General features: G+C 37.3%; 1 protein-coding gene across 7 annotated transcripts in view; it reads right to left on the bottom strand.

Moving 5' to 3' along the window:
• Positions 1 to 12517, bottom strand: part of LOC101253061 (pectin acetylesterase 9) — a 32239-nt gene that overhangs the window by 9734 nt on the left and 9988 nt on the right. For 2 of the 7 annotated variants that reach the window (XR_011220337.1, XM_069296219.1), the window contains 12 exons: positions 9923 to 10101; positions 6418 to 6530; positions 6176 to 6346; positions 4308 to 4436; positions 4103 to 4203; positions 3903 to 4020; positions 2668 to 2747; positions 1599 to 1671; positions 784 to 869; positions 648 to 699; positions 417 to 527; positions 268 to 333 (listed from right to left, as the gene is read on the bottom strand). Coding sequence is in view for 5 of the 7 variants with exons in the window: in XM_069296219.1 (XP_069152320.1) it covers positions 268 to 333; positions 417 to 527; positions 648 to 699; positions 784 to 869; positions 1599 to 1671; positions 2668 to 2747; positions 3903 to 4020; positions 4103 to 4203; positions 4308 to 4436; positions 6176 to 6346; positions 6418 to 6530; positions 9923 to 10101 (1279 nt within the window). In the remaining 2 variants the exon portion in view is untranslated. Of the gene's footprint in view, positions 1 to 267; positions 334 to 416; positions 528 to 647; positions 700 to 783; positions 870 to 1172; positions 1461 to 1598; positions 1672 to 2667; positions 2748 to 3902; positions 4021 to 4102; positions 4204 to 4307; positions 4437 to 6175; positions 6347 to 6417; positions 6531 to 6899; positions 6925 to 9922; positions 10102 to 12517 lie in introns of those variants that run through there. The other 5 variants (XM_069296221.1, XM_069296220.1, XM_069296222.1 and 2 more) reach the window with 5 other exon arrangements.

Here is a 12517-nt window from a genome sequence, read left to right as displayed (position 1 = left end):
GTGGTGTACTATTTATCTTGTTAGGAAGGAGAATCAAGGTTGTATAACAACTCTAATTGATACAACATCTAACCAGACATTGCATGCATGAAGATATTTCTCCAACTCCAGGAAAAAAAAAAAGGAAGCCATAGATGAAACAAGAACCAGAATAACATAAATAGAAATGACTTCACTCAACTAGTGTTGAGCAAAGTGACCTACTGTATGAACACACTTAACTAGATTACTTGCCAACATTAGAATTTGATAAATAAATATGAATACCTCTTCTTCTAGTCTTTCTGAGACAGACTTGGTGTCACTCGAACTTTTTCCTTTGTCCTCGTCAAGCTGAAAAGAAAATATTCTGAAATGTAAGAGTTCAACTGTGCATTGCAGAAGATAAATCTAGACAGAAGGATACAAGGGAAAACCTTAATTGGTGGCACAATATAAGATATTTGATAAGAAGCAGGATTCTTCTGCAGACCTTTTCCCCCTTCATATGAGATTGGGCCAAACAATACAGATCCTTCACGGGAATTCTGCAAGTAGATAGTATATATCATACAATGACCAGGACATAGAGGACAGCTCACAGAAATGGAATGACAGGATGACAAGTTCTGAGTTAAGCGATAGAAAAGAATTTTGGTAGGAAAAACCTTTGGGAGCTTGTCCTTCGCTGGAGGACCCACATAAAATGCTTCTTTCACTCTACAAATATCAAGATGTAAAACAATACACATGGTGATACAACAGCAAGAGAAAGATAACCGTCATAAATTGGACTAAACTTACCCTGGAACTAGATCTGAAGAGTTGAAGGAACCATCACCCGTTAGTGGGCCATCAGGCTGAGAATACAAGTTCAACCGAACAATGTCCTATGCAAAAAACTTATGCATCAACAAACAAAAACTTTGAAGAGTGTCAACTATCAATCAGTATGGAACTACTTAAGTTGCTTGCCCCTCGGGCTTAGTTCATTTGCAAAGGTTGAGGGACTCGTGACTTAGGTTATAGGTTGTTGCATCGTTTAAACTAAAGTATGGTATTTAAGTAGAGAAGGGTAGAGGGGTGTGTCCATTGTCTCGAGTTTCGAAGGTTGTAGTTGGTCCTACAATTTGACCCCAGACAGATTTCTCTATCATTACAAGAAAGAAAAGAAGGTATAGATTAGTTCATACTTTATCAAGGAGATCGTCAATTTCCTATTGTTGGAAAATGAAGGAAATAAATAGCCATCACCAAGCGTTAAATCCGAAACTAGTTGGAATCAGCACTTGAACCCTTAATTCAGTCCAAACTTCTTTTCTACAACCATTCTTTGGCCAAGTTAAGGTGAGTGTTGAGAGAGTATTAGGAGGTCAAGATGTATTTTGGCTGGTCTTCTTACTTGACTGCTGCAGGTGAACACAATAACTTTCAAAAGCAAGTGAAACTTCATGAGTTTAAACATGTAATCCTCAACATGTAAAGAAGGATAGCAACTACACAACTGAAAGGACCAATGCATCAAATAAAAGGAGATGTATGCCTGCTTCTCAACTATTGATTAGTTCAGACTGATAAAATTTTGATCTGTAAAGAGAGTAGCAGTGATAGCAGTGTACCTTTTCCTCCAATTTTCTTTCGATGAATAACACCAGTTGCTTCATCTTCTCTAGGTACTGTACATTGTCATGCCTGAACCACAGATATTACGAGCTGGTGAAGGCTTATTCAAGCTAGCCAATTTGGCACGATCATTGTGTTTGAATCTCTTAAGAGAGCAAAAAAGAAACAAAGCATGGATTGGTTTCACATTACAATGTAATAATTGGGTGTTAGAAGAATCACAAGAAAAAAGGTGTGCTGAGGCTAGACAATCTCATTAAAGAAATATCATAGATAATTTCCTTGGTACATCAGTTTGCTTGGATTACAAGCCTTAGTTGAGGTGTCAAAGCTGGCCCCTAGTTTAAGGGTCATCTATGTATTTGGCCTTTAAATTTTATCATCAGACTATCAGTAGATTCTGTTCTCTTCTTTCCTCTCTCAGTCCTTGGTTAAGGCTCAAGTAACTTTTGCCTACTGCTTGATGGCCATACTAGAAAATAAGAAGTGAAATATACTGATGCAATGATATCACCAAGACAAGTACCAGCTATTTACAGGTGTGAGATGCAATACACATAATATATGTCCATGTGTGGCAAAAAGCTCACCTCTTCTAACACACTAATTCTAGCACTCTAACACTAATGCTCAACTTTCTAACTTTTTTTTTTTGATAATGGTAACTTTACTTCTATATATCCACAGGTATACTACAACCAAGGTGTAGTACCCCCCTTCAAAAGTATTACAACTTACAACTTGTAATTCAGTTCAGTGCATTACAAAAAGTTAAAAACATCACAAATATCTTCTGTATGAGCTTAACATATAAAAGGGTATTACAAAAAAAAACCTAGGTGGGAACACATCCAAGCCACCTCACTTAATACCTTATGTTCTACTTACTAGTATAGAGGCAATTTTTATGGTCTAAAACTCAAGCACAGATAACCTCAATTCCCAGGGTCAAAATGAGGAAAGAACCTTAGGCAATGAGATATATACAAGTAAAGAGATGCATGAGGAAATAATCTGCACAATCTCACAGCACATCAAATAAATAATGTAGGCACATCCACATACCTCAGATATAGCTGTACAGTATATTCACCCTTCGGAAGTTTGGAAGAATCTGGATAAACATCACCCTCAGCATGCACACGCTACAGAATGAAAGGAGAGGATAACAAGCAAAAATTGTCAGATTACATGTATATGATAATCGCAAAACTCGACTTTTTTTAATAAGAAGAATGCTCAGCTTCTTGATTACTATGAAACAAGTGAAATAATCTAGCATTGATAAGCTCACACAATTTGCATCCACTTGTCGAGTTAAATAAAATGCACAAATGTGTTACATTTGTGGTTTTAAATATATTTAAATCATGCATACTTACCCAAAAAAAATTGTATCAACTATTACGCAATTATAGACGATTATGCTTTTCAAGAATCCGCTTTATGAAGAGTATTAAGGGCCCGTTTGGATGGGCTTAATAAAAGCAGCTTTAAAAAAGTACTTTTGAAATTGCTGAAACTTATTTTTAAAATAAGCAGTTATGCGTTTGGATAAAAGTGCTGAAGTTGTTATGCCAAACGTGAAAAGGGAAAAATAGAAGAAAGAGATGTTAGGGTTATATGGTTCATTTGGAGATTGTATAAAAGTATTAAGGGAAAAAACATAAAAATATGGTCAACTTAAAACAGCTTATAAGCTAAAAAAAAAAAAGCACCCCTACCCCAGCTTTTAACTTTTGGCTTAAAATAAGTTTTTTTTAACTTAAAATAAGCTATTTTGAGTATTGCCAAACAGTTAAATAAGTCAAAAACCAGCTTTTAAGTCAGTTTGACCAGCTTTTAAGCTGAGCCAAACAGGCTCTAAGGCTGTGAACAAGGTGCTCTGAATGAAGTACTCCATTTCTTTCTAAAAGTAGCTCAATATTATACCAAGTTTTGTTGTCATCTTTCACCAATGATGTTTTTAGCATATTTCCAGTTTTCACTTCATGGAAGCTCTGCTGCATTACATTTAAACATTGGAAAGAATTCTCCTTCCATTATTGATGAATTCCTTCAAAAATATCTCAGGTACTATTTCTTCTACAAATACAAGCACAGAAGGTCCCCTGGATATACTCCACTCACAAAAAAACTAACAGATTGTTAATCCTGCTACAACCCACATAAGGTAGTCTTTCTTGAGATATTCTTTTGTGTGTGTATTTTTTTTTTACTTTTTCTTTCGGCGGGGGGAGGAGCATACTTCAAGCCTAATCTATAGAATGCTTCCATTTCAAAGAATATTTACTCTATACCTTATTCACATCCGATATCATATAAAACTGAGACTCAAATTTGTTATCATAGATTCGATTGTTAAGTAAAGGAATCTGAGGCTTCAGTTCAGCATCATCCTCCAGTTTGAATTTGTAACTGTAAACAGAAAAGCAGGAAATGATTATTATTCAAAATGAAATCAAGCATCATATAACTAGTTTCAAGAGATCAAACCCACGTTAATGTAAGAGCCAGAATCTGTTTTCCTGAGGGTAATTTGTCCCGATCTGCTGAAAGTGCATGCAGTTTGCAATCAATTGGACGATACGGAACTCTTATCTGAAATCATATTACAACAGGAAAAAGAGATCATGTAAGTATTTCACCCGCCTGAGGAAGTCAATCAAAGTGGCTAATATCCAAAAGTTAAAGAAAAATTTGACCTTGTTGAGCACAGCAGAAGGGACAAGTTTTTCAGTTGACAGAAGAGCTTCAGCATCAATCCTCACAGGTGCTTCGCTTCCATCAAGAACTACTTCCTCTTTGCTGATGTTTATACCACGGAATGCGATCTGAGAATTTCAACCGAAGACCCAAGCAAAGGCATTATCGCTGTCTCATTTGTCTCCCAATATATTCAAGTAGCAAAGCATAAAATTCTTCCAAGCAGTGTTTAGGGGAGCGTGAAGCGGTAAAAAGCGACAACGCCCCACTTCATGTTTTAAGCGAAGCGTGAGGCGAAGCATGTGAGGCAAAGCATGAGGCTAAGCGTTCGCCTCATTGAAGTGCAGCACAATTTAAAAGAAAAAAGATCAAAATAAATAGACAAGTCAAAGCAAAAAATCATATTAAAAAACTAGAAAAAAGGTTTCCCCCTTTAGTTGTCTTATCATAAAACAGACATACAATTGTTGTCCTGTCGGTCTCAGTGGTGTTGAGTTTCTCGACCCTTTGACTTAGGATTAGTAAGTTCAATTTCTCGATGGGGCCATTACCAATCGCGGTTAACCCCTGGTCTGGCCGCCCCTGACGTAAGAAGAATTATTATCCTTCTGACCAAACAAGGATCAGCTTCTTACTTCTAATTTCTGCCACGTCATATCAGTCTTTAGTGCTTTATGTTTCAATGGTTTGGAACCATTCTTCCTTTCTTTATTATATCGGGGAATTTTTTCTCAGTTCCTTTGTCTATCGCTATCGCCCTATTCTCTCTCAATTGCCAATCATTTCTAGATGAGGGAGAGTCCCTTTGCAGTAGCTTCCAACACTTAAAATTGACCTCCTCCTCAAGCATTTTCTACAGGATCCCTAAACCACCAGCCACCCCGACCTAATTCATGATAGGACCACCAACTTCCTAGGTAGTTGCAGTAGAAGTAGTAGTAAGAAGAAGAAGAAGAACTAGGTAAGTCATCCCTATTTTTATTCTTTGAAATTGATCACTTATTTTGAAAAAATAAAAGCGTTGTTTTTCTCAATTCAGCGCTTCTGGTCGCATCGCGCTTCAAGTCCAGAAGCGGTCACTTCTTTTTACATGCCTCGCTTCAGCCAACTGAAGCGCTGACCCTCGCTTCGCCGATTAAAGCGGATGAAGCGCTAGCTTTCCTTAACACTACTTCCAAGCACCTGTTCTCTTCCAGAAACTCCTGAGGATTGGATTGTTTAATCATAACAACATAATTACCTTCAGGAGAGGATGGCCGCGTTTGAAACATAAATACCATTTTAAGAAGACAGTGCTATGTTTGCTGTGCATCTATGCTATCCTTCTTAATGGAGAAGGCAACAAGTAAGAATTCAGCCTTCTGGATTATACAAGAAATTTTAAATTGCTATACTAACTACTCTTACATTTTGCTACATATAAGATGCACGACTAGGGAACACAATTCAATGAACAGTTACTCTGAGCAATTATCTGAAACTCTTTACTTAAATTAAGATAGAAAGAATTTATGGTACTTCAACTTTTTAACCGTTTTCCTTCATTAACAGAACTCAATCCTCTTGACAAGTCAGCAAACTGACCTTACACAATTCAAATGGCAGGACTCCACATTAAGAGTCTCTCCAGAACCAAAAGGAGGGTGTGAACAACTTTAATTGTTCAAAATCCCTCTCTTCTTAAGACTGGAAATGTTGGTCCAAGAAAAAAAAAGAACAAAAACGTATAGGGTAAAAAGAAGAAAAGAACAACAGCATGCCTCCTACGACAATCCTTTGGTCATCGAAATTTAATAATTCAGAACAGAATTATAAATACAAGAAGTTAAGAACCAATTTCTTCTATGTCATACTCGAAAATAACTACCTCAAAATCAACAATAGTTGTTTCATGACTGCCTATGCCACTGAACCAACATTGGGCTATTGCTAGTTCCATTGTCTGACCACCCTCCACTCGAAACGCAAAGTTTTTGGATGAAGGTGATGAAAATGTGGCCACGCTTTCCCACTTAATGGGCCTTTGCAATGGGAAAAGCTGTAGATTATGAGCACGTGATTGAGGTAACTTTACATCAGAACGACCCGATAAATCACGAGATATTTTACCTGAACAGTATCTATGAAGAATCTTCTAGCCGTATCAAACCCATATGTCCTCATGGTGGCCTCCACCCAGGTAGCACCAAATGGTACCTCAATAAATCTCATTTCAATTTGGCCTGAACACAAGCGTACATGCAAAAAAGTTGACAATAACAAAGCAGTCAAAGGAAGAACATGCAACATCTACCTTGAAATGATTTTAAGAAACAAAATGAAGGTGTTGTTTGTGTCATTTGGTTTTTCTGCTTAAACCCTAACCCGTTCACGTGGGAAATCTATACCCTGCTAAAAATTTCTGCCACATTTTTTTCCAACTTTTTCCTTTGGGTTTCTACCCCCAAACGCACACCTGTTTACAACACATTATTGCAGTCAATATGAAGAAATAGGTTCTCACCGAAAATCTGGCCCAGATCATACTAACACTATATCATCAGATTTTTATTTTATCTGTAACTAAGTGCATCATGGAAATTATAGATTACCTGATTTCCGTGGTTTGCAGCTTAAGCTATCAGCATCATAGATAGTCTTTATGAACCTTTCAATTTGACTGAACATTATTAATTCAATAATCATTTTTCAGTCTACTCTAGACCATTCAATTTGAGTAAATTAAGTACGAACTATTGAAAGAAGGATGCACATTTTCTTCGGACGAGAAACTCTACAGAAACGGCAGGACTATTGCTTCATGTGACTTAGCTGACAAGGCAATCCTCTACCAGCACCAAACGGTCAACAGAAGAGATCGTACTTGCAAAACTAACACTTCCAAGAAATATAATCAAGAACAGCTTTAATATTATTAGCAATAGAAGGGTGCACATTTTCTTCGGACGAGAAACTCTACAGAAACGGCAGGACTATTGCTTCATGTGACTTAGCCGACAAGGCAATCCTCTACCAGCACCAAACGGTCAACAGAAGAGATCGTACTTGCAAAACCAACACTTCTAAGAAATATAATCAAGAACAGCTTTAATATTATTAGCAACACTAAAAATAGAGTTCTTCTCGCTTCCCCATCCCTCCACAACTGATCCTCCCTCTCTCTCTCTCATGCACTCACACCCAAATATGTAAGTGCAATATAGTCCAAACCCACCACTTAAACACAGCCCCAATAGTTGTTTCTCCAAACTTCAGCTGTACGAAGTTAAAATCCAAGCTTCTAAAGATGTTCAAATTCAGTAAAGATGATCCAAATCTTCCACAAGATAATCTGATGCTACAAAGTCCATTTGAAGAGCAAGAGATATGGTCCAGTGTCCTAGAGTGTGCTGGGGATAAAGCACCTGGCCCAGAATGGTTTCACAATGGCTTTTTTCAAACACTGTTGGAAGTAGTGAATACGGAGGTCATTCCTACTATTCAAAACTTCCACGAAAGAGACAAGTTTCAATGCTACATATGTTGTGTTGATTCCAAGAAGGTGAGAGCTAAAGAATTGAAAATTTTCAGGCATATTAGTCTTATAGGCAGCATTTACAAGATTATCTAAAAATTGTTGATGAGAGACTCAAAAAAGTGATGCACAAGCTGGTGGATGATCAACAAATGGCCTGTATAAAAGGGAGACAGATCATGGATGCAATTCTTATAGCCAATGAATGTGTTGGCTCAACAATCAGAAACAAAAAGAACCTGGTGTCCTTTGCAAGCTAGCTATACAAAAGACTTTTTGACCACTTGAACTGGAATTTCCTACTAAGACTATGATGAAAATGGGTTTTGGAGAAAAATGGGTCAACTGGATCAGCTATTGCATCAGCACCATCAAGTTCTCAATCCTAGTCAATGGCTCACCCACTGGATTCTTCTCTTCTCAGAGAGGATTAAGGCTCCCCTTTTTTATTAATCATTGCCATGGAGAGTTATGATGAAAACTGCCCAAAAAATAGCTGGCTAACAGGTTTTAGAGTCGATTCAAGGGCCGTCAATAACCTTGAAATCACTCATTTACTATACGCCGATGATACTTTAGTTTTCTGTGGAGCTGATAGAGGACAAATAAGATTTTTGAGGGTGATTATCATTCTTTTTGAAGCTATATCTGGGCTCCAAATTAACTGGAGCAAGAGTTTTCTATATCCCCGTTGATGAGGTCCCTGACATTCACAACTTGGCTAATATTCTGGGAGGAAGAACTGGTGTTTCTGCCAACCATTTACCTTGGCATGCCCCTTGGTGCCAAAAGCAATTCTAAAGATATCTGGAATGGAGTCATAGGGAAGTGTGAGAAAAAGCTGATTAACTGGAAGAGTCAATACTTATCTTTGGATAATAGATTTATCTTGATTTACAGTGTTGGATGCATTAAAACTTATATGATGTCCATTTTTTCGTGTTCCAACAAACGTGATAGATGCTCTTAGAAGAAACTTCCTTTGGCAAGGCAACTGTTATACCAGGAAGATACATTTGGTCAAATGGAAGTCAGTCTGGTGGTATGGAAATCAAGAACCTAAAGCTCAGAACCATAGTCTTTTGATGAAATGGTTATGGAGGTTCGGCTCGAATGAACAATCTCTCTGGAAAAAAGTAATTAGTCAAAAGTATGAAATGGATGGGGAATGGACAACCAAATTAGTCACTACACCTTATGGAGTCTGTCTATGGAGGTCTATCAGAAACTTGGGGGAAGAATTCACAAGTGCAATCATCAAGTGGGTAATGGTTTGAAAACATCTTTCTGGTAAGGTCAACATCCAGTGAAGCAACTTTTCCCGATTATCTTCAGCCTGAATCAACAACAAGACGCCACAGTAGGAGAAGTCTGGGATGCTCATGGTTGGAATCTCAAAAAATAAAAAAAAGATCCAAATCTTAAAGACATGACATTTCCAATTAGAAAGAGATAAAAGTGGACCGGTACTTTGTTTTGGTAAACACAATTATTGGAGGGCATGCAATCGGTCGGCTCCCAGTGCTTTGGTTTAGTGGTAAGAATGCAGGGTGTGGTATGTTAGTTAGGCACACATTACAGGTTCAAACCTACAACAGATAAAAGCTTGGCATTTAAGTAGAAAAGGATATAGGACGGGGCTCATTATCAAGAGACTATGAACCACGTGTCACTGGCGCTCAGGATTTTCATTTAACAATAAAGTGGGGGAGAGAGAAGGGATGGAACCTGTTAACCAAAATACATGCGCAAAGTGGACATGCCCCTAGGAGTCGGATACTCATTGGCACAGGAGCTTTATGACGAACTTCTTAAAATACAAAGACAATATTCGAACCTAAGTGGAGGATGGTAACAAACGAGTTGGAGCAACATATAGTTCAATAGGGAACCAAGCGAAAATAATACTAGTAAACTAATAGAACAAAATATGCTCTTCTCTCCGTGTTTACTGTTCTCTTAAAGACAATTATAAAGGGATAATCTATAAGACCAAGCAGACATCACCCTACTGTAATACTGACACAGGTACCACTGAAGAGAACATGGAAGAAATACAATGAACAAATTGCACGAAAAAATTAGCAATATGATAATCACCTGGTACAAATGAAATTCCTTGGAAGGAAATTAGAGGGGGTCTACTTGTTACAATAGAGGGCTTTGTTATAGTCACTGGAATTCTGAAAAGTGGTCCTCGCCATGGTGCCTTGCTGTCTACGCCATATACTTCATAATAATGCAAGCCATCACTTAAATTGGTGGGGTCCACAACTATGCTGGAAGAATGAAGAGAAAAATATGTAAGTTTTTTCCCATAATGTACACCAATATAATCATCTAATCTCTTTTCTTTTTCTGTCTATACCTAGATACATATCATGAGTTCAAATAAAAATCTAATATATATTCTATGTGAAGAGAAATTGGAATTGCGGTAAATGGCAATAGCCATGACTTAATAGAAGAATTCCTGAACACATAATACTCACTTCCTAAAGTAATAGAGTAAACTATCACTATATCTACCGTCCAAGTAAGACACCAACATGATTGGTTACAGTGACATATTTAGACTTCATCTCATATTAATTGGCCAAAAACAGATGTTTGTACCAGAATAAGCTTTACAAATATGTGGAGGAGAATAAGATACCAGGCTAGCCCTTCACAAAGTATGCCAACTACTGAAACTGGTCACCAAAAACTTTGTTTCGGCTCAAAAATTCTAAATCTGATTTGAGGCTATGAATTATCAAATCTGATTTGAGGCTCTGAATTATCACAGGACTTTCTCTTCATCAACAAATCTTCACAGATACCAGAAAATGTGAGAACTGATCAGGAAACCACAACATCTTAACTGAAATTATCACATGAAAATGGATTTCACTTTCAAAGTAGGGAAAGGAATTGATATATAGTCAAGCCAGCCATTTAATGACTGCTTTGGCACTGACCTACAACCAACCAAAGATGCTTGTGTTGTATCCTCAAAAATTGATCATCTATACAAGACCAAAGAAAAATTGGCTAGGGCATAAATCCAGTTTGAAATATCCAAACTACATAGGTGACAACAGGAACGGTAATATAAAACATAAAACAAGTAGTCCACAAGTTCTCCTTGGCACTTCCATGTGCATATGCAACATCAACTAACGTAAGGTTTCTTTTTTCTTAAGATTTCAACAGTAAGACCTCTTAAACCAAGCAAAAAGCACACCAGCTCTTGAATCCACACTAACAAATAAGAGAACATTGTGTCTTCGCTTCATACTTAGCTATGGTAAAAGGATTTCATCCAGAATTATTTTGTTCACGTTTTCATTCCATCTTCAAAGCATCCTGCTTCCCCTTGATTTGTCACTGTGATCTGATCTTCTGCTTGTGAGTAGCACTTTCTTCTCTTTGGGCTGTAAATTATTTCCAAATGGATTCTTGTTTGTGTCTTGTATACTTGAGCAATTGTTAGCTGCACCTTTTAGCAATAGATACTTAAAACAAATCTCAAGATATTGAAAATATTTAGGATGACATCGACAGTGCTATCAAAGCGCGCTTAAGCCCTGAAGCGAGGCTCAAAACGTGTTGAGCACCTCGCTCGCTTTATGTGTGATTCAGTGTCGTCATCAAGGTTCTAAGACAAACTTTTCCTTGACAATGAGCCTCTTATGAAGAATTGACACGAAACAATTGATATTTCACTTCATTAACTTAAAAAAAATCAATTTCATTGGTCATATATTTGTCATAATGTTTATAATTATTAGTTTGGACTAAACATATATATTTGTACTTTTTTCTCCCTTTGAGCCTTTTTTAATTAAAGCCCACACTTTATTAGCGCTTTGCACTTAAAGCCCCCACGGACCTTAGAGCCTTTTTGCGCTTTTCGCCTTTGATATCACTGGACATCGAGGAGGATTTCATCCCAAGACCACATATTCTGCCAAAAACTAATATTTTCCCTGTTTCCTGCTCTACTGAACTACTTGCGTCTTAATGCTTTTTTACATAAACAATGTCCGTAAGAAGATGTGACTAATTTATGGTTTTTCTGTACTACCTAAGTACTCTGTGAAATACAAATGTTACAGTTTCAAAAAAAAAAAGATGTGACTAATTCTTCCCTCCACTCCCTTCTTTGATGCCAAAATGGTCTGGCTATCATTGTTCAACAAGGAGTCCACCTCATTAGTTCCAAATAGGCCCTTCTCAACGACCCCTAGATATCTTCCCTATTTTCCAAATGATAATGGGGATGTGATTACCTTCCAACTTATCGACGTGACACCTTTTTGCCTCGTCCTTTGAGCTGACAAGAAATTCCTTTGAAGTCTCTCCACTTATTTAGTAACACATCCAGGAGAGAGCACAAGAAGTGGACTTAGGTTGGATTTTCTATTACACACTCAATATTGACATCTAAGAACAACAAAAACACAACAAAAACATACGCAGTATAATCCCACAGGACTCACAATTGACACCATTGTGTGGAAAACTAACGAAATGATGTTACCAGCAAGCTCTTAAGGAGTTCCTGTGGTTATATGACATCAAATCATTTTGAGGTTGATTAGAATACAATAGTTTAAGGTCCTGCAGAGCAATCTATTTAATCATTTGTGCACCATTTTTTCAGTGTTGAAAGGCCACAAGTATGACCTGCTGCAACTAAAGTAGTAGCAC

This window comes from Solanum lycopersicum, chromosome 3 (genome assembly GCF_036512215.1).
Source record: "Solanum lycopersicum chromosome 3, SLM_r2.1".
In the NCBI taxonomy this organism is placed as follows: domain Eukaryota; kingdom Viridiplantae; phylum Streptophyta; class Magnoliopsida; order Solanales; family Solanaceae; genus Solanum; species Solanum lycopersicum.
Note: the sequence above shows the minus strand (reverse complement) of the source record. Positions and strands in the feature narration are given on the sequence as shown.